At 33.1% G+C, this 22,751-nt stretch overlaps 2 protein-coding genes and 1 non-coding gene across 10 annotated transcripts; all 3 read right to left on the bottom strand.

Annotated features, from left to right (window-relative positions):
- Positions 1-532: 532 nt before the first annotated feature.
- Positions 533-603, bottom strand: TRNAG-CCC. Its single transcript has one exon. It is a non-coding gene; the product is annotated as a tRNA-Gly (tRNA).
- Positions 604-3,994: 3,391 nt separating this feature from the next.
- On the bottom strand, positions 3,995-6,311 carry LOC107851889 (myb-related protein 308-like). Its single transcript, XM_016696983.2, has 2 exons — positions 6,021-6,311; positions 3,995-4,847 (listed from the first exon to the last, which is right to left on the bottom strand). Exons 1-2 carry the CDS (start codon positions 6,151-6,153, stop codon positions 4,147-4,149), a joined length of 834 nt encoding a protein of 277 aa, XP_016552469.1. The 5' UTR covers positions 6,154-6,311; the 3' UTR covers positions 3,995-4,146.
- A 2,460-nt stretch (positions 6,312-8,771) lies between these two features.
- Positions 8,772-14,610, bottom strand: LOC107851855 (WD repeat-containing protein YMR102C). Of its 8 annotated transcripts, none has more exons than XM_016696969.2 (9): positions 14,344-14,582; positions 12,510-12,585; positions 11,457-12,413; positions 11,031-11,121; positions 10,770-10,927; positions 10,626-10,677; positions 9,873-9,952; positions 9,686-9,779; positions 8,772-9,570 (listed from the first exon to the last, which is right to left on the bottom strand). In XM_016696969.2, exons 2-9 carry the CDS (start codon positions 12,564-12,566, stop codon positions 9,020-9,022), a joined length of 2,040 nt encoding a protein of 679 aa, XP_016552455.2. In that variant the 5' UTR covers positions 12,567-12,585; positions 14,344-14,582; the 3' UTR covers positions 8,772-9,019. The 8 variants fall into 8 exon arrangements, with proteins under 8 accessions (XP_016552455.2, XP_016552452.2, XP_047258604.1 ...); XM_016696966.2 differs by having other exon boundaries at positions 12,510-12,579; XM_047402648.1 differs by lacking the exon at positions 14,344-14,582 and adding an exon at positions 14,185-14,264.
- Positions 14,611-22,751: the final 8,141 nt, after the last annotated feature.

Genomic DNA, 22,751 nt, shown 5'->3' with positions numbered 1-22,751 from the left:
GAATTTCGCTATGACAACAACAATAATATATCCAGTGTAATTCCACGCAAAATGTGACAACACTCTTCAGTATAATTTGCTATATATAGAATATTCACCTTATTTCATATTAGTTTTTTTTTTTTTTTTTTGTTTCTCTTATCATTTGGTAATAATCTGAACAGAAATGTTGTCACCAAATGACATGATGTCCATATCCAGTTATCCTTAAAAACATTATTTCTAACATCAAATCTTTTGTATTTTACTTCCATATAGATAAGAATAAAGCATCTAACACTCCGGAACTGTGATCAAATTTGTTACGACATCCTCTAAGTTTACTGGGTCCTATTGTCCCATGAACTAAATTTTATCGTATTTTTATCAACCTTTTTAGCTGACTTGACACCTTTTATCAACCTTTTTAACTGACGTGACACCTTTTATCAACCTTTTTAGTTGGTGTGGACTCCATTTTATGTAATAAAGTACTGCGTCAGCACAAAAAGTCGCCGCGTCAACACAAAAAGATAACAAGATAACAAAACAATGCGCATCCGGGGAATCGAACCCCGGTCAGTACCGTGGGAGGGTACTATGATACCACTACACCAGATGCGCTACTTGTTTTGACTTTCCAAAGGATATTAAAATCATATCTTAAAATTATGAGCTATAAACAAAATGTTATTATTTGTTCAATTGGAAAATACAAATAATATTATCTGCTACTGCTTGGAAGAAACTTGAAAAGCAAATATGTGCTCTTTTGTGTTTTGTTTCAGTAGCTTTTAATTTGATTTTGTGTTAATTAAGAGTCATTGTTCAGCTATGTTGCTTCGACTCTTCAAAAATCAAAAAGTGTCAAGTGCTTGTTGGTTTAATTTTTTTTTGAAAAGTAGTGCACTTTTGAAGGTTCTGACACTGGTGCAACAACATTTAGAAGAGTCCGTGCAGACAGTTAGATAGTTCTAGTATTTGTGCTTAAAGCTCACTAACCAGGAGGACAAGCTGAGAAGGAAGAAGAAAAAAAAGGCCGAGAGTCTATCAGAAACAGAAACAGTCTCTCGACCTTATAAAGGTAAGGCAAAGTCCGAGTACATCTGTTATTCCCACATAGTGGGGTCTGAAGAGGGTAAAGTATACGCAGTCCATACCACTATCTCCGAAGAAATAGAGAGGTTGTTTTCGATAGACCCTCGGCTCAGGACAAAAAAAACAGTAAACAAAGTCGTAATAAAACATAAAACAAGATCATGAAATAACAGAAATGAGACACCCACAGAGTAGTACAATACACTATCTAAATGAAAGCACACACCTCACCCAAACCCTCCTAACTGGAATCTCCAATCTACGAGCAAAGCCCTACAACTACTAGCATGTCTACACCAAAGCACTCCTATCTAATGGCTACAGCTCACCCACACGCACTAGCCCTCTCACATGATTCGCGTACTATCTATAACTTCCTATCAAGGATCATGCCCTCAGTAAGCTGTAACTGCTCCATGTCATGTCTTTTGACCGAAATACTGATTTTTATTGTATCCAATCTATACATTAATAAGTCCTCATGTATTCTAATCATTGTTTCATACTATTGGATTCAATTTATACACATCATCAGTAGTGTCATTCTATCATATGTATAATGAACACTTGCTTTGAGAATTCTAATTTCTTCAAAGTAATCGTTAATTAAGGCCAGGAGCGTATCGACAGCAGGAACTGGTTGGCATCTCTATTTTGAAAATGCACATAAATGATGGTGGACCTTAATTAGTTGCCAATTTTTGGGCCAACAAGTTGATAGTAACCTCATTCTCTTGCAACTTAAAAAAGTGTTCATCTTGTATATGTTTTTGGCCCATGCACCATGAATGGTGTGGAGATCATATGACACCACCCAAATTTATGTCATTTTATGAACCTTTTTGTAATGATGTGATGTTATTTTATAATATTAAAAAGTAGACATTCATCCTAATTTATCAGTTTGTTTGAAGGGGAAAATGGTTTCCAAAGGTTTGTTTAGAATTGAGAAAACATGAGAAAGAATATGTAAGTGCATGAGTTTGTGTCATTGTTATAAAGTTTATCCTCTTAATTTTAAGGCATAGTAATGTATAATCACACTCAAATTTAGTTTTAGTTGGCAAAGAAATACTTTATCATTGAGTATGTTCATCTAAACACTTTAACTCGACTTTATTGTGTCAGTTGAACGCTCCAATTTACAAAATGATCACCCATAAACTTTTGAATGCCATCTCAACATCACTTTAACTCGTCGTCTCTGTTGAGTCAGTTGAACACTTCAACTTACAAAATGATCACTTAAAAACTTTCAAAATGTATGCCACGTCAACATCACTTTAACTCGTCTATGTTGTGTCAGTTGAACACTTCAACTTACAAAATGATCAGTTAAAAACTTTCAAAATTTATGGGGAAAATGCTCTGTTTCCACCCTAAACTATAAACGAAATTGTTGAGACACACCGAAACTTTAGGAGGGTCCTATTAAGTATTACCCCTGAACTAATTTAAATCGTATTTTTTACAACCTTAGTACTTACGTGGCATAAACGTGTGCCTACGTGGACCTCCAGTGTTCCACGTAGACACTAAGGTAGCCAAAAATACGGTTTATAAATATAACTTAAACTCATGTTCTCTTTCTTCTTCTCTTCTGGAGTATTCTTTTTCTCTCTTTTCTTTCTTGAAAATTTCCAAAATTCTATGTATATGCCTTTAATGTACCCCAAGCAACTTGAAATATACACCAAAAAGTGTCAAAACTAATAAATAAGGTTGTCCCCTAGCACCAACATGGGTTGTGGTGCAATGGATGGGGTTGCTCCACCCTTAATCAGAAGTCGAGGGTTCGACCATGGTCATGAAGAAAACTCTGTTGGGAGCGCTACCCCCGAATGGGACCCTACCCGAAGTGAATCCGAATTAGTCAGGCTCTAATACAAGTATCGAACATCGGATGAGAAATAAAAAACTAGTTGTCCCCTAGCCCTTATTAGGGGATGCCCGACAACTTGATATTCACCACTCCCACTAAAAGACATAATAGTGAAATTGAATGGTCACCAACCAATATATGATCTAGAGATTTCTTCAAAGGGAAATGGCTAATTAATAGTTACTATACTTTCTAATCTATATTAACTTAATTTGTGAGGTAATGCACATTTATCAAGACAAAAAAAAGAGATAAGCTTCTAGTGTTCTCTCGAACTATGGTCAAAGTTGTTATGATACACTAACTTCACAGGGGTTTTATTACCCCTGAACTTAATTTTAGCGTATTTTTGTCACCCTTTTGTGTTGACGTAGAACCTTTCTTACATAAAATGGAACTTACGTCAAAGGTGTCACGTCAGCTAAAAAGGTTGATAAAAGATGTCACATCAGCTAAAACGGTAACAAAAATACGCAAAAATTTAATTCAAGAAGATAATAGGACCCCCGTAAAGTTGGAGTGTTTCGTAGCAAATTTGATCATAGTTCAGGGGTACTAGATGTTTTACTCAAAAAAAAAAAAGACATAAATTAGACATTATTTTTCACGTTTTCTTTTTTAAAATCAAATTAAAATCATAAATATGAGCAATTAAGTTTCTTGAACCCATCAACTAGAAAATATAAATAAAGAATGAAAATGAAAGAAATTGTCAACGACTCTCTTGAAGATTGAACGATTAAGTTATTCTGGACAAAATTAAATTAATATGAACTAAAAGGAGTGTTATATTTTTTATTACTTTGTATATCAATTTATCACAATTTTATGGTGACATTTTTTCATTTTCCACTTCCAATTTAGGCAATATATGTGTGAATGTAAATTGTTAAAACAACTGTCATTTTCCCCTAAAATTATACAGATATTCTTCTAGAAAGGAATTTCCTTTAATTCTTTGTTGAGTCTATTTCATATACAATTCTATAACTAGGATACATAATAAGAAACAAAATTTAATTACATAATTGAAAATTAGATAAAAAAAATATTAAATCAATCAAAATTGTGACTCTTCATCGAATAGTGTCACATAGCGAAACATATTAAAATATATTTTTACAATGAACTCAAAAATAGAAGCAAAAAAATTGAACAGTAAATACTTGGACTGATTATACTATAGTTTACATTAACATTGGATCATAACATTTCTCAGAAATAAGTTGAAGATACTCTTCATATACCTTGTCCACCATGCTTTCATTTGAAAAATCACAAAATTCATCAAATAAAAAATTCTCATCATCTTTAGTAATAATATTAATATTCTTCTTGTTATTTTCAGCTAATTCTTCAGAATTATCTGATGATGAAGCTGCGTTATTCTGACTCTTCAATAATGCCGATGCATGCATGTTGAATTTGAGGATCTGATAAGGGCGCGACAACATTTCAACACTATAATTCCTCATAAGTCTAATTGGTTTTGGGACAAATACAACTTGAGGGGTGTCATTATTATTATTATTATTTACTAAAGATTGGTCTTTTTTCTTGTTATTTTTCTTTTTTTTGTCTTGTTTCTTTCTTGGTTTATCACTTTTGGGCTTTTTCTTGGGCTCTTTTTTGTTGAAAATCTTGTGGACTTTGGGGTGAATTCCAGCAATTTTGAGCTTTTTGATGAGATGTGTGTTCCAGTAATTCTTGATTTCATTGTCGGTTCGACCTGGTAATCGACCAGATATAAGTGACCAACGATTGCCCAAAAGCGAATGGAGCCTTATTATAAGATCATCTTCGTCTTGGCTAAAATTTCCTCTCTTGATTCCTGGCCTTAAATAATTCATCCATCTTAGTCTACAACTCTTTCCACATCTAAGTAACCCTAAAAAATTCAATATGATATATCAATAGTCGATAAGAAATAAATATACGAAGAAGTTAGGAAATTGAACATTCAGTATATTAATTTTTTTATATATATAATTCAATTTTCAGATGAAGGCGGTGTTAATTGACTCCCGTTCGAACAAGGGTAGCTCCACCACCCTTTGCGAAAATAATAATAATAATAATATATATATATATTAAAACTAAATACTAATAATGTGAAATAAAAAAAAAATTATTTTACCACCATTAAGATAGGAAAATTAATTCCTTATTTTGATGGGAAAACCAAATATTAGAAAATGGAATTCCTCATGAAAAAAAAAACATTGAAAATAAAATTATGACATAAATATACTCTTAATAATGTGCGACTTATTCGAGAATATCATACTATGTCAAGAATGTTTTGAGAGTCCTACTAAATTCTAGACTACTCGAACTCTTCAAAAACATCAACACACGTACATTTCAAATCCTTAAAATGTAATACATTTTTGAAAATCTCAACACATAGAAAGTAACGTACAACAACATCATACCCAATATATTCTCATTAAATGGGATCTGGAAAGGATAATATACGCAGTTCATACAACTACCTCAGAGGTGACATAGAGAGGATATTTCTGATAGACCCTCGGCTCAAGAGAAAATAATGAGATAAGCATCCGGTATCCCCTCGAACTATGGTCAGAGTTGCTACGACACGCTCAATTTTACCATATTTTTTCACCCTTTTGTGTCGCCATGACACCTTTATTACATAAAATGAAGCCCACATCAAAGGTGTCATGTCAGCCAAAAAGGTTGATAAAAGGTGATATGTCAGCTAAAAAGAATAACAAAAATACGCTAAATTTTAGTTCAGGGGTAATAGGACCCACGTGAAGTTGGAGTGTGTCGTAGCAAATTTGATCATAATTCAAGAAGGTACTAGATGCATTATTCGAAAATAATCTAAAAAAAGAATTGTAAACGAACAAATACAATAGAAATTATCACACCCAAAAACACCATAAACAAAACTCGTCAAGTAATACAACAAACGATACAACATACTGAAATAAAACCAGTACTACATCTACTAACACAGATAACAAAATCCTCCTACTTACTAACGCTGATACATATAAAATAATATTTTTTAAAAATCCGAACAACATACCAGCTTTGTTAGGCAAGTTTCTCCATTGGCCTTCACCATTTTCCTTAATATAATTAGTAAGCAATAAGTCTTCTTTAGTAGACCATGGACCTTTACGAAGTCCCTCTTTAGCACAACATGGTGCTCTCCCCATTTCTTTTTTGCTCACTAAACTATATAATATAATTTGGACAAAATGAAAAATAGAGTTCTCAATATATATATATATAATATAATGAGAGAAGAAATACTTAAAGACAAAAGTGCAAGACTATAATATATATAATGAGAGAAAAAAATACTTCGAGACAAAAGTGCAAAGTGCAAGACCCAATATCAATACTATTTATTTAAAAAAAAAAATACATTTAATGTATTTATTTATTTTTTTAAAAAAATTATATTTTATAATATAAGGAATATTAGAGGTCTTGTTTGTTCCATGCTACTGAAAGGGAACAAATGGTGTCAAAGAGTGGCGGAGCGAGTTCGAAATATGAAAAAGTAAACACACGACTGATTAAAAGAGATATAATATCTATATTATATATATACGTAATTAAAAAATAATTTTAACTATATATAAATATTGTAATTTTCTACTTAAGGGACTTCGGAGAACCCTAATGTTCAGAGGCGATTTTAGCCTCAATTTTAGCCTTTTAGTTGTAAATTCATTTGAACTCAGACCTTCTGACACAAAATTATATCTTATAAAAATTTGATGGTATAATGAATATAATGCTATAAATTTAAAAAATTAATTTTATTTTTAATTTAAATTCTGAATCCGCTTCTTTATTTCGTTAGAGAATTCATATCAATATTAGTCTAAAATATTATGAAAGATGAAGAAAATGCCACAAAGCATAGTTTAAATTAAAGTCGTGCCATTTTGTAAGCCACGAAATCCACTTCATGAATATTAAATACTGATGGAGACAAATGAGACAACATGAAGTTGTTATACTATTTAGTTGGAAATATTGAGACCTAGTATATTTCAATCATTTTAATATAACACGATACATAGATATGTTTTTTAACTTAGTGTCAAATCACACATTTATGATTTTCAACTTTGGATATACACGAGTAGACACTTAAACATGTATAGAGTTGAACAAGTAGACACGCACGTCCTATGTGGCGACCTACGTGGCATCCTACGTGTATTATGTCACCTAATACTTGCGTTTCTGCTTGTTCGAATTTTATACCGTGCCTACCTGTGCAAAAGTTGGTATCAGATCGCACATTTTATGACCTTCAATTTTGGATGTACACGAATTAGACACTTAAACTTGAATAGAGTTGAACAAGCAGACACGCACGTCCTATGTGGTCAATTCTTGTCCTACGTGGCATACTACATGTATTATGTCGCATAAGACTTGCGTGTCTGTTTGTTCAAATTTTATACAGTGTCTACCTGTGCAAAAGCTGGCGTCAGATCACATTTTATGACCTTCAATTTTGGATGTACAAGAATAGACACTTAAACTTGTATAGAGTTGAACAAGCAGACACGCACGTCCTATGTGGCGACCTACGTGGCCAGTTCTTGTCCTACATGGCATCCTACGTGTATTATGTCGCATAAGACTTGCGTGTCTGTTTGTTCGAATTTTATACAGTGCCTACCTATGCAAAAGCTGGCGTCAGATCACATTTTATGACCTTCAATTTTGGATATACAAGAGTAGACTAAGACTTGCGTGTCTGTTTTTTCGAATTTTATACGGTGCCTACTTGTGCAAAAGCTGGCGTCAGATCACTTTTATGACCTTCAATTTTGGATGTATATTAGTAGACACTTAAACTTGTATAACGGTTGAACAAGCAGACACACACGTCCTATGTGGTGGCCTACATAACCAATTCTTATCCTACGTGGCATCCTACGTGTATGAGTCAATTTTGCGCATATCATGGGTAATTTTACAGGTTGCTTATTACCTCCTAATGAGCACATATATGAGATAATTTTGTCTTATTTATGTGTAGTTCAATTAATTTTAATTTTATGATATACTTTTTATCTCTCATCAGCATAGATATTGAAATTACTTTGTATATCATTTTTGGGACTTCTCATTATTATGTCCTATTCATGCATTGATTTATTCCTTTTGTTTTATAGAGGCAAATCATAGGGAAGAGATTTTTTTTTTTCTCATTCGGTGTTCGGTACTCGCATTAGAGCTCAACTAATCCGGATTTACGATGCATAGGGCCCCATTCGGGGGAAAGCGCTCCCTAAAAGAGTTTTTTCCGTACCCAGAATCAAACTCTCGACCTCTGATTAAGGGTGGAGCAGCCCCATCCACTGCACCATGTCGGTCATAGGGAAGAGATTGAATCCACTTGCAAGAATTATAGTACATATATATTATAGTCATGTGCCTCTTCACCACTTGCATCAACCAAAAAAAGAAAAAAGACAAAAGTTAATATGTTCAGAAATGAATTTAGTTTAAGATGCTCATATGAATGTGTAGACGATTAGATATACCAGGAGATATATGATTAGGAACAAAGTTATATGAGATAAAGGTGCAAGTAGTATGCGTGACGGATAAAAATGATCGAAGCATGGCTGAGAATTGAGATGATTCGAGAATGTGAAGAGGAGGTGTGCGGATAGGCCAGCTCGAATGCGTGAGAGATTAGTTGTAGTAGGAGTTAGGACGTAAAATTAGCACTGAGAAAAGGTGATTACACAAGAGACGACACCAGCTTCGACTTGCCGAGAACATGATCCCAGATAGATAATAGTAATACTTGTACTATGATTTTCATATATATAAATAATGATAACAACTTTGGCTACATTGTACATATATAGACTACTAGTATGTATATAATAATTTTTTTTTTTTTTGCTAAAACAAATTTTGGTGACAGCCAAGAATTGATATAAATTTACATGCAAAGAGAAAAAAGAAAAATCTCAGGCTTTTGTCACACATCGGACGTTGCGCTCTTACCACTAGACAGAAGATCCGGGGTAAAGAATCTCAGAAGCGAATTGGCAAACCGTGGTTGAGGAAAGTTCGAATGCATCCATCCAAACCTGCGGTGACAACCACGAGACCCCATAAATGACTTGAACTCAACGCGTTTTGCCAAGCGCTCTTCAAGATCTTGTATTCGGATTTCAATATGGAAGAGGAGATGGTTGCAGGAGGACTTGAATCGGGCAGTTTCTCCTCTGGCCATGTTGCGGAGCTCTTTAGTAGAGAATCTAAGAAAGAAGCGCGTCCCAAGGAGAAGCAATCTTGTAACGATGAAGTCTTTGGCAATGAGTTCTCGTTGACATCCCCGTTGGCTAAAACAGTTCCTGGTAATGTCGTCCCTGGATTGGTTTTAAAGCCAGACCAAGGTATGGCAACTGATGCATTTCGGGAAAAGAAACTCTCGGATGACCGAACTTTCTTTGCTTGGTTAGTTGTCCCGTCTTCATTACTGTAGTTCCAGATATAAACATTTGAATCCTCAGTGACCGCGAGGATGTGTTTCCCGTCTGATGTGAATGATGCAGGACATTGGCTATCCAAATTTTGAGTTCCTGGACATGCAGGATATCAAAAAGCTGCTCGCCTTTACCAAAGTTAAGCTAAAGCGCGATGAAAACAAGAACTTGGTAGGGGGATGGGGAGGTAGAGGGTACGCAACCAACACACCTTTGAATTTGCAGATGATGTTGGATCCACAAAGTATTCTAACTTGCGAATCAGCAGAAGTAACCATGACTTTACTCGAGTCGTTTGGGCAGTACTGCGTGATGAAAGTCTGTTAGTTCTCGAGCGCATAAACTCAGCACAAGAAACCATTTTTGTGAAAAGTAAAGGAAATAAAACGAATGGTTACCTGAAATCCAGTTACTCTCTTGTTAGTAAGCTTCTTCTTTCCTTGCAAGCTTACCGTGAGGCCCATCTGCAACTGATAACCTAACGCGGAGAAATGCTAGTCCGTTAATGTAAATTGTCAGATAGAGTAGAATTAAACAAGATAAGGTCTTAGGCATCTTTCGATGAGAAGGAAAGAGTTTACGTTGGGAATCGGCTTCTAAGCCTAGCTAAAGAAAGTGAGGAAGCACTATTCGCTGGTAGTTAAGTATCACTTGCTATGCCCACTAGAGTTATTAAGTATTCCCAAAGACGAGGCGATGTATTTTTATGTTGAAACTTTATGTCAGCCGGGGGACCTGATTACGTTTTTAGAGACAACTCAAAATAGATGGAGAACACAACTCCCTCCCTCCATTTTATCCTTCTCTTGCACAGCAATATTGCGCTCGAGACCATTACAGTGGTTATATGTCATGGAGGGCTTGTTTTCCCACCTTGTCAGTAGACACACACGTTAACTTCCTTTCTATACTTCTCAAGCATGCCAGAATTCTCGATGAGTATTATACGGAAATCATAAGTTGCAAAGTGCAGTTAAAAGTTTAGAAAAGTGTACTGCATTTACAACCTACTTTGGCAATTTAGTTAGGGGACAAAATCATTTGCCGGAATTGTACTACTCTCAGAGCTAATATTGAAAGCATTTATCTGAAAACAGCGCGAAAAAGAATGAACCGGGGAAAAAGGATCAAGAAAAGACAAGCTTCCGTACCTACAACATCATAAAAACGGCAATTGCCATTCATGTATCCGACAACACCCCCCTGCACCAATCACAAGCGAGAAACTTAAATAAGTTCCAAAATCAAGTAACCATCTTTAAAAAGGTTTAAAAAAAGACGCAAGGCAATCATACCTTTCCATCAGGACAATAACAAACAGCGGTCACTATTTCCTTTACATCAGTCCAATCAATTACTCGACAACCATGCACCTCCCATAGACGTACTTTCCCATCTATCGAGCCACTAATGAAATAATTATCATCCATGGGATTGAATTCCACACAAGTGACTGCATCCAAATATGACATCGACAGATGTATGAGACGATCATCCAGTTTAAAGTTTAGAAAAGAACTTCAACAAGAAGATCGAAATCGCAAAAATAGGCTCACCATAATTATTATGTGAATAAACACCAAGGCATTGATCATGTCCAACTTGCCATAGACGAGCTGTTTTATCAACAGAAGATGACAGAAGATACTGCAGCAAATGACGTTGGTACATGAATTACAGTTTATTCATGTTGGATGATGTTTTATGAAGCCATAAAATATACTCCCTCCTGTCACTTTTACTTCTCCACAATGGACTTTACACTCTCCTTAAGAAGTAAAAAATGAAGTGCATATTATACTTTAAAACCCATGACTATATTTCAAAAATCTTGGGGAATAATTTGGGGAATGAGTAGTTAATGTTAAAGGTAACGGGGACAAGAGACGGCTTTTCTCTTGATAGGCTAGTATAGTGGACAAGTAAAAGTGAACAGAGGAGTTTTTACTATATAGTGGCCAGTGAGATATTATTATACTGACCCCATTTTTGGACCATGAGAGGGCCAAGACTTCACCCGTATGCCCACGGAACTCGTGGACTGGTTTCTCCATTATCCTGAATAACTTTGGCGGGAGGACAACACAAGCTGATTCTGATGATTTTCTCATCATTTTCACCCCGTTGATCTTCTCTATGTTGTCACTGAGAGGAGCTAATTTGGACAAATGATTCAGTGAGAAGTATAAACAAGAGGGGTCAATATCCTGAACATTGAAGTTTTGAGATAACTCGTCCTCGATCACTCTCCAAATGCGCACAGTGCCATCTTTGCCAGCACTTGCCAAGTATTGGCCACAAGGACTGAACTTCATTGTTATGATGGAGCCTTCATGTGCTAGGAATTCTTGGCCAGTGTAAAGCGAGGATAGTTCTTTTGACTCCTTCTTACTGGTTTGAACTCGAACTCTTTGAGTACCAGCTTCAGGCTTTGTCCTCACTTTGTGTCGGGTTCCAAGAGTGAGTTTTTGAAGCAAACTTCTCACTTTCTTTTTTGTATCGACCCTACTAAATCCCTTAAAATCTCTATGCAGCAACTGTTGAACCAAAGCCGATGAGCCAAGAGTTCTCGTAAACTCTTCAATAGTGAATATCTTGTTTGTACCTACTTCACGTAGTCGGCTAAGCATGCCATCCCGTCCTACTGCATCCGCAAGAAACTCTGATCCATTGTCCAGATTCCTAATTTTCCAATACATTGGATCCTCTTCAGCATCTTCCTCCAATTCTAGAGCTTCATTTGACTCGAAAGATTGGGAAGATCGACCAGAGAAGAAATTGCCTTCAGCATCTGAGTTCGCCAGCATCGTCTCATTGTCATCCCTAATTCTATCAGTACTCGTCCTTCTTTCATCCTCGCTATCAGGTTTTTCACAATTCGAGTTCAAACCCATCCATTTCAAGAATCTATGGCGGCGTTCATCAACGCTTTCGGGATCCTGCGTCCAAAAGTCATATCCTAAAGCACGTTCAGAAATCTCATTACGAGTACAAGCATCGGAGCCATCAGAACCGAAATCAGAAAGAGAACTGGCCTCAGTACGTATATCAAAAAAACTCTCTTCTTCAGTCTCACTGTAAGTTCCCATCATTCTTCCAATTCAACTACTCCTTGAAAGAACAGAAAAACAAGTCAGAAGCAAACTCCAAGCAAAATATTTTAAAAATCGTCAATCAAACTGGAAAGATCACTAAAAACGCAACTTAATTCTTCAATTCACACCACCAATCCCAAAAAAAATCCCCATAGGCCATAAATAACAGAAAGGAGAAATCTTTAGAGTCTAAAATTCCCATATGATCAAGAACTAAACCTACAAAATCCACAATTGCGATAAAAGAACATCCCACAATAAGGAAAGAAAGAAAACAGATCTATCAAAAGGGTAATTAAGCAACCAAGTCAACATAAAAATACAGTAAGATAATCACCAACAAGGTAGACAAAAATATACATAGTCAACGGAAAACTAACTTAAACATGCTTATACTTCTACGAATTCGCAGTTGACAAAGAAAAGATTTTGCTGACCTTAACTACCATGGAATTAATCAAAGAACCCCAAGATACAAACAAAGATGATCATTAGCATCCACAAGTTAGAAATGAAGACTAAGAACCAAGTGCACTGAAGTTAAAAAACTCAACTATGAAAAAATAGAAAGCTTTAAAGTCTAAAATTCCCATGTAATCAAAGAATTGAGCATGAAAAATCCCCATAAACAACAAAAAGGAGAAAGCTTTATAGTCTAAAATTCTCAAAAATCAAGAATAGAGCATCAAAAATCCCCATCAACAACAAAAGGAGAAAGCTTTAAAGTCTAAACTTCTCATATAATCAAGAATTGAGCATGATAAATCCCCATAAACGACAAAAGGAGAAAGCTTTAAGGTCTAAAATTCACATATAATCAAGAATTGAGCATGATAAATCCCCATAAACGACAAAAGGAGAAAGCTTTAAGGTCTAAAATTCACATATAATCAAGAATTGAGCATGATAAATCCCCATAAACGACAAAAGGAGAAAGCTTTAAGGTCTAAAATTCCCATATAATCAAGAATTGAGCATGATAAATCCCCATAAACAACAAAAGATAAAGCTTTATAGTCTAAAATTCCCATATAATCAAGAATTGAGCATGATAAATCCCCATAAACAACAAAAGGAGAAAACTTTATACTCGAACTTCCCATATAATCAAGATTGAGCATGATAAATCCCCAATTATGAATAAACAGAAAATATTTAACACCCATAACAATTTTTTTTGTTTTTTAAAACAGACTTTTCAAAAGGGTAATTAAGCAATAAGTCAATATTTAAAAAAAAAAAAAAAAAAAAAAAAAGCCATTGAATCCACTAACAAGGTATATACAAATGAATAGTCAAACATACAATTTCATACAATAATAGTCACTATTACTACCATGGACTTAATCAACGACAAGATTTTGCTTACCTTAACTACCATGGAATTAATCAAAGAACCCCAAGCAATTACTTCACAAATATGATCTTTAGCATCCACAAAATGAAAGGAATTCCCCATAACATCAAAAGGAAAAAGCTTTTAAGGTCTAAAATTCGCTTATAATCAAGAATTGAGCATAAAAATCCCCAATTATAATAAAACAGAATATATGCAAACACCCATAACAACAACAAAAAAAAAAAAAACAGATCTTTCAAACTGGTAAATAAGTACATAATATAAAGGCATCAAACTGCACATATCCCGATAAATTTAGTTGATGTACGCGAAAGCTGCCCGAACATCACAAATTTCCAGCAAGAACACAACTTGTAACTAGTCGAACATAAAAATTCAAACATTAATATTTAAGAAAAAAAAGATTTTGCTTACCTTAATTACCATGGAATTAATCAAAGAACTCCAAGATATTATTTCACAAAAAGATACTCCTATGATCTTTAGCATCCACAAAATTAAAAATGGACACTTTAAAACAAGTGGACTAAAGTAAAAAAATATAAACAAAAATAAAGACAAAGTCCAGAAAAATTGGGAAATAATCAGAAATATTTATGAAGTCAAAGAAATTGTAGATTTCGAAGAAAAGGGGTATGTTTATTTTTATTCTTTGTAGTTTTTTTACATACACTATTGAATAAAAAAGACAAGATTATAGTATATATTTATGTGACGGTTTTACCCCTGACATTGTTGCGTCCGTCCAACTAACGGTTGTAACGAATCGTGTCATGTCTGTTAACGACAACTTATGGTGTCGTTTTGGGGAAAAAAATAATTATATGTGTGAGTTATTAGGAATAAATAGTTTCGGGACAAAATAAAAAAATGGGACTCTTTGTTAAATAGAACTTTTAAGTCTATTTTTTAATTAAATGGACCAAAAAAATTTTAATTTAGGGAAATGACCTATTTTTAGACAGACTTATTATTTGTCCGACAGATCTATTATTTGTCCGAGAGATATATAGACAGATTGATTATCAATCCGACAGATCTATTATCTATCCGATAGATTTATAGACAGATCTGTTATTTGTCCGACAAATGAGAAAATAAAAGTAGGTCATTTTGCTAATTGAAAACTGGAAGATGGTAGACCATTTTGTTAATTGAAAACTAGAAGAGGCTTAATTGCCAAATTTACTCATAAAAAATTATTTTATTTCATGTTTAGTGTGAGATAGTAGAAGGACATGATCCTAAATAAGAGGACGCGGATAAAGTTAGAAGGCTAGTGTTTGTGGGCGAGTCGTAGTCAGTAGTTAGGAGAGTTTTGGAGTAACCGAACTAGTAGTCTTAGGGCTTTGTCAGGACATGAGGGTGGTGGATGCCTTTGGTTCGTTAGTGTAGCGTATCATTACTTTGTGAGTGTCTTATTTCTGTTATTTCATCTTATTTCATGTTTTATTAAGACTCCGTTAACTATTCTTTGTCTTGAGCAGGGGTCTATCGGAAACAACTTTTCTACTGCTCCAGGGGTAGTGGTATTGACTGCTTACATTTTACCCTTTCCAGACCTCACTATGTGGGAATACACTGAATTTGTTGTTGTTATTTAGTGTGAGATAGAATATATATACATAATGTGATAACTAATTCCGAAATTAATTATTTTAAGAGAACTCTTTCCAACCAAACGATCTCTAATTATATAATTATAGGAGTTTGTGGTTGAGTTGAAATATTTAAAATATATTAAAAAAATAAATATGCAAATGAACTAAAAAAAAAATTAAGGTATATTTATATATAAATGTATAATAAAAAAGAAAAATTGAACTTACATGCATATACACGTGGTTAAACACGAGAAGAAAGAAATAAAATGGACCCAAATTTAGAGTACAATTCATGTTACTTTTAGTACAATTATTTGATGCAGTACTGATCCTTCTCAAAGTACAATTTATACAACTTTTTGTACTGCTAGGTGATGCAGTGTTGGTACTTCTGTTGTTGGCTTATATATATGGTTAATGTATAATTATATATTTTAAGATAGAGTTGAAATTTTTATTTTTAAAAGTAAATTATATGAAATTTATAAAGAGATTCAACGTTATATTGGATATATATATAAATAAGTTTATTACGCTCATTAATTTATTATAGACCGTTCTTTCATTTTTAGCTTGTTTAATATCTTTGAAAAAAAAAAAAAGGAAAGATCGATATTTTGCTCATAATTTTATAATTATCGTCACATATATGTTTTGTTTTATTTAAGATTATAAATTTTAGTTTTAATTTTTATTATGTCTTATGAAATAGATTCACACTAAAAAAAAAAGAGAGAGAAAATATTTGTATGAGACAAAGGATCAAATTATTTAATTGTTAGTGAAGTTGATACGCTGGTTCCTTTACATTACTTAAAGTAAAATTCACATTTTTAAAAGTTATATATATGGAGATACTATAATTATATTATTTTTATGATTAGATATGTTTGGTAGGATCTGGGACTTCCTACCTACTTTATTACAAAATAAATAAAATGGGTGGTAATTCAAATAAATTTATAAGTAATAATTTACATCAATAGATTAAATTTAAAAGACTTTATTCATCAATTTTTCTATATAAAAAAAACTATCAATTTTATATTTCCGCTTTAGGAACTTTTAAAAACTCTGACTGGAAAAAGTCTAAACATTTCCTCCTAAGAAATTATTTAGAAACTTCATGCATACAAAAATTATAAATTAACAATAGTAACAATAAAATAATCTTTAAAATGTCCACCATTTGATATGACTTATTTAAAGTTGTTGCCTATTATTGGTTCTTTAAACATCAATATATCTCATTTAGCAAGTATATCAACGAGAATTGTGGTGGAGTGATAAATATTTTTTTTATTCTTAATTAGAGTTTGAGTGCGAGCCCTATAGATAGGGTATGAAATCGATTTTGTTAGAACGCGTATTACCCTTGGAGTGATAAATATTTCCTTATTCTTTTATTAGAATCTGAGTTCGAGCCTTATAGACAGAGACGGAGCTAGCCTATTAAATGGGGGTTCGAACAAACTCCTTCGATGGAAAATTATATTATTAATATATGGTTAAAATAATTTTTATTAATATATTATAAATGCTGAACCTCCTTCGGTGAGTTTTTCTTCAGATTTTGAATCCCCTAAGTAAAAATCTTGGCTCTGCCTCTGCTTATAAATATAGGATATGAAATCGGCTGTCTTAGGAAGCGTTTTACCCTCAATCTCAAATTTTTCAATAAAAATCTAAATTTATTCGCGCTTCAATACAAATATACGAATATCGTATGTCAAATGGAAATCAAAATAAATATATGTATTTCATTTTCTCTATGAAATATATAGTGAATGTATAGTCAAATTAATTTCAAAGCATTGAGAATTACCTTAATCTTAATAGTTAAATGTTGATAAAAAATAAAAAGGCTTAACAGTAAAATAAATACATCCTCCATTAAATACATCGTTTTCTTTCTTTTTTGATTTGTTATTTTTATTTTTTGGGGTCTTGCTTTTTTGTCATATTATTATTTGAAAGGACAGCATGCATTAAGAAAATTCCAAATTGCTAAAAATTGAAATTGGGGCCTCTATTATTTTTTTCAAAATAAAGCATTATGACCTTTCATTTGTCATGTTTCCATATGTGTTCATCTACTTTTTATCTAATTAGGTTGTGTTTGGTAAGAACAAAATTTATTTTTCACAATCAGTGACGGACCCAGAATTTAGGTGTTATGGGTGTTCGGAAAGTTGAAACACATTTATTGATGTCAAAAGTTTTAAGATTTCACATGGAAACCAGAGTATCCAACTATCTTTTTTAGTTTTGAAGGTATTTTTTTCATCTAATATCAATTTTTATATATTTCGTATATAATTATATCTATTTTGCGTCGAGTTCAACGGGTGCCGGAGCACCACCGATTTGAACCTAGGTTCGCCCCTGCGACCAACGTAGGTTGTAGCGTGATGAAATGGATAAGATCTCTCTACTGTTAATTAGAGGTTTAGGGTTTTAGCTAGTAAGAATCCTGTTAGAGAGCACTTTCGATTCCTATTAAATTGATCTTATGCAACGCGAATTCGAATTAGTCGAGACCCTATACAGGCACCAAACACCACTTATATATAATCAACGTGCATGGAATGACACTTATAAAACTTGTTTACCCTCACTAAAGATATCATTTTAATTTCTCTAATTCTCAAGAAACTTATCTAGAGAAAAATATTTTGATCAACTTAACATGAAAAAATTAAATATATTTCTTTTTCCATATCAAATACACTCTAAACTTTAACACAAAGCAAGAAAGAGATGTTTGGCCAACAATTTTCTATTATGAGAATGACATGAAGTAAGGTTTTTAATGGCAGGGGCAGTGCCACCAATTTCTATTATTATAGCATATTATTGTACAATTTACATAATTTATAAACCACTATTTAAAAGATTATATTCTGATATTGTGCAATAATTTTGAAACTCCTTTTTTTCTTTTCAGCTATTAATGTGAAACTTTGTTTACAAACGTAACACAATTAATTTGAGAAAGTTAATGTATATATATATATATATGTATGTATGATTTAGCAGAAACAACATATAAAATGTATTCTATAAATAAATCGGAAAGAGTTATATAATATAAATCTTACTCCTAGCTATCTTACAACAATAGAAAAAATTACTTTAGAGTAAAAAAAAAATGTTATAAAAGTGAAAGTCGATTCATTTAGTACGAGATCGCTTGACATATTGATGTGTCATTATATTGAACACAAATTTGACCATTTTTTTTTTTTATTACTGCTAAACAAACAGCCACCGTCCGAAACACACTATCCACGGACACAAAAAAATTGTGTATAAAATATTAACATTATGACTATATGATAGTGATTGATAATAGAGAGAAATAATTTTTAATTAGCAATAAAATAGTAAATGAATGAAGTGCTTTTGACTAGTTTTTGCTTTCATAGTGTGTGTTGGTGCGTCAATTTGAATAGTTGATGGCGTGATTTGTTGCGTAAAACCATTAAAAAAAAAATGTATAAATATACATATACTATATAGTATTACAGTTTATACATTGACCATGGAATAATACATATTTAGCTTTATCCATTCAGGAAGATGACTAGGTCATTCTCTAACATGTCATAGTCTTGTGAACAAAATTACATGATATTTATTATTCATTGATTGGAGGTGATAAATATCCCGTATATTTAGTCGGGGTGTGCAAAAGTTCGCCCGAACATCATAATTTTGTTTTCATTAAGTAGTGTATAATATATATATACTATATAGTATTACAACACATACATTGACCATGGAATAATATATATTCAGCTTTATCCATTCAGGAAGATGACTAGGTCATTCTCTAACGTATCATAGTCTTGTGAACAGAATTACATGATATTTATTATTCATCGATTGGAGGTGATAGGTATCCCGTATATTTAGTCGAGGTGTGAGAAAGTTTTCCCGGACATCGTAATTTTTTTTTTTTAAAGGATATTCATTAATTACTGTATAATATACATATAATATACATATACTATATAGTATTACAGTTTACAACCCATACATTGACCATGGAAGAATATATATTTAGCTTTATCCATTCAAGAAGATGACTAGGTAATTCTCTAATATGTCACAGTCTTGTGAGCGGAATTACATGAAATTTATTATTGATCGATCGGAGGTAACAGATATTCCGAATACACGAATTTAGTTGAAGTGTGCAAAAGTTCGCCGGATATCATGATTTTTTTTTTATATAAAAGGCTACTCATTTTAGCCATTTATTAATCTTTTGGGTGCATCCTTGCATTGTTGATGTTTTTATTATATTTGCATAGTCAAATTAATACTTGTATGCTAATTTATTGGAATATAAATTTATGCATTCTAGACTTAGGAGAAAGATTTGAACAGAATATTTGTTAGATATGCAAATAATTGAAAGCATGCAAGCAGGGGGGTTTAGAGTATAATCTACAGGTTCACAAAAATTTAGTAATTTTTATTCATTAAATATTTAATTATAAATTTAGTTATTATTATTACATATTAAGTTAAGATATTCATAGTAGGAATTAATAAACTTTAAATAGTGAATTCACTTTTGATATTTGAATTTTTTTTACTCTAAAAAAGAATAAGAACTTAAGCACTCATAAACTCAAGTGCCTCGAGGGAAGTAAATGTTGCATGTAAAAAGATATATTGCACATGCATGGCTTTAACTTTAGGTCATATCGATTTGTACATAATTCTAGAATTTTTAAATTGGGTATAATTTAGCTAATTTTTTAGAGATAAAGAGACTATATTTGATATTGATCCTAACTCACAACAACAACAATAACATATTCAGTGTATTCTCACAAAGTGGGGTCGGAGGAGGATAAAGTGTATACAGTCCATACCACTACCTCGAGTGAAGTGGAGAGGTTGTTTCCGATAGACCCCCGGCTCAGAACATATAACAGTATACCAGACAAAAAATATAAATGCACACAACCAGGTACTACTATAAACTATCTATCAAACATCATAGACATCGCGAAATACCACACGAACAAAAAACTCCAAGCACGGAGATAAAACACTCTTCTATACTATAACGGTTAAACTCTTACTCACTAACGCTCTGCTTACTAAATTTTAGATAAATGAGACATATTTTTTTCATAAAATATCTGAAAAATTGAAAGACATTGAGGCCCAAACCCATGGGCTCTATCATCCTATTGTTGGAATTAAAAAGATGAGATCATGCATGTGGTGTGGGGGTCATTGTGGTTGAGGTGCCTTTATACTAGTACTACTTCTTCCCTTATAAATTTGTTATGAAATTAAAATCAGATAAATAAATTAAAATAGAAAAAGTATAATAAAAATATATACAATATAATCCTATAAGTAGGATTTACGGAGGGTGACGTCTACTTAGTTTTATTTCTATCTTGTTAGAAAGATGATTTTTTTATAGATAGCAGGGTTTGCAGAGTGTGACATCGTCTACTTAGTCTTATTTCTATCTTGTTAGACAGACGATTTTCTAATAGATAGCAGGGTTTGCAGCGTGTGACATCGTCTACTCAGTCTTATTTCTATCTTGTTAGACAGACGATTTTCCGATAGATAGTAGGGTTTGCAGAGGGTGACGTCTGCCCGGTCTTATTTTTATCTTGTTAGAAAGACGATTTTCTGATAGATAGTAGGTTTGCAGAGGGTGACGTCTGCCCAGTCTTATTTCTATCTTGTTAGAAAGACGATTTTCCGATAGATAGTAGGGTTTGCAGAGAGTGATGTCTACTCAGTGTTATTTCTATCTTGGTAGAAAAATAATTTTCTAATAGATTTTTAACTTAAACAAAGCATCATAGAAATCAAATTTGTAAAATAAATACAATAACGAAGAAGAAGAAAAAATAAAAAAATTATATGTAACTAGAATAATTATTTGGAATGTTATATGTACCTACGTGGCAATTATTGGAACAAATTAGACCCCATTCATAGATTTTCCCTCAGATATTGTGGTCCTTTATGAAATCTCTGACGTACACTAGAGGAGACATTGAGATTTTAGTTGAAAATGATTGCCAATAATATTTTTTTTGACATTAATTTAGACCAATAATAAATAAATCATATTGATAGTGCATTTTTAACTTTTACCTTTATTGATTGATTTGATAACTCTAAAGTTTCTTATGTCTTCATTGAGAATCACATACTAGTGTTTTACTTTAGTCTTGAGGAAAATGATGTTTTGTTATATTAAAGAATAACAATAAACAAACAACAACAAATTCATTGTATTCTCACACAGTCGGATCTGAAAAGGATAAAATATACGCAATCAATATCACTATCTCCGAAGAAGTGGAGAGGCTATTTCCGATAGACCCCCAGCTCAAGATAAAAAAAAGTAAATAAAGTCGTAATAAAACATGAAACAAGATGGAATAACAGAAATAAGACACCCACAAAGTAATACCATACACTAAACAACCAAAGGCACGCACCACACCCAATAACTAACAGCTCCAACTTATGGACAGAGGTGGAGCCAACCCTCTTTAGTGGGTTCGTCCAAACCCCCTTCGACGAAAAAATATACTATTTATACATGATTAAATTTATTTTTGTATGTCGTTATAGTAGGTGTTGAACCATCTTCAACTTAGTTTTTTTTTAATATTGCACCCCCTTACTTGAAATTCTGACTCCGCGTCTGCCTATGGACACAACCCTGAGACTACCAACCCGCCTACACCAAAACTCTCCTAAGTACTAGCTACGACTCACCCAGACGCATGGTTAACAAGGGTTTGACAATAATGATAAAAGTCCATTTGGAATTCAAAATTAGGACATTAGGATGTAGAGGTTTTAAAAGGGAATGTGCTGAGTACAATACATCCTTACGATGGGTCCTTTCCCAGACCCTGTGCATTGTGGGAGTTTTAGTGCATCGAGTTGACCCTTTCATGTGTTAGTCCTTTGATTGTTTCCATGGAGTTGGAGAATGAAATTTCAATAATTTATTTGGTTATCATACTAGCTAGGCCTTTCTAGTGCAAAAGTGGCCCTCTTTGCAAAATGTATCATTGGGCACTTGGCCCAATATGCATCACTTAGGGCCCAGAAGAACCAATTCCATGCAACTCAGTCCACGTGGTATGAAGGTAGATAATCACGTGACATCATCATGGACCAACGGTCCACGAGCAGAGGGAGATTCAG

The sequence above is a fragment of the Capsicum annuum genome, chromosome 1 (genome assembly GCF_002878395.1).
Source record: "Capsicum annuum cultivar UCD-10X-F1 chromosome 1, UCD10Xv1.1, whole genome shotgun sequence".
Lineage (NCBI taxonomy): Eukaryota > Viridiplantae > Streptophyta > Magnoliopsida > Solanales > Solanaceae > Capsicum > Capsicum annuum.
Note: the sequence above shows the minus strand (reverse complement) of the source record. Positions and strands in the feature narration are given on the sequence as shown.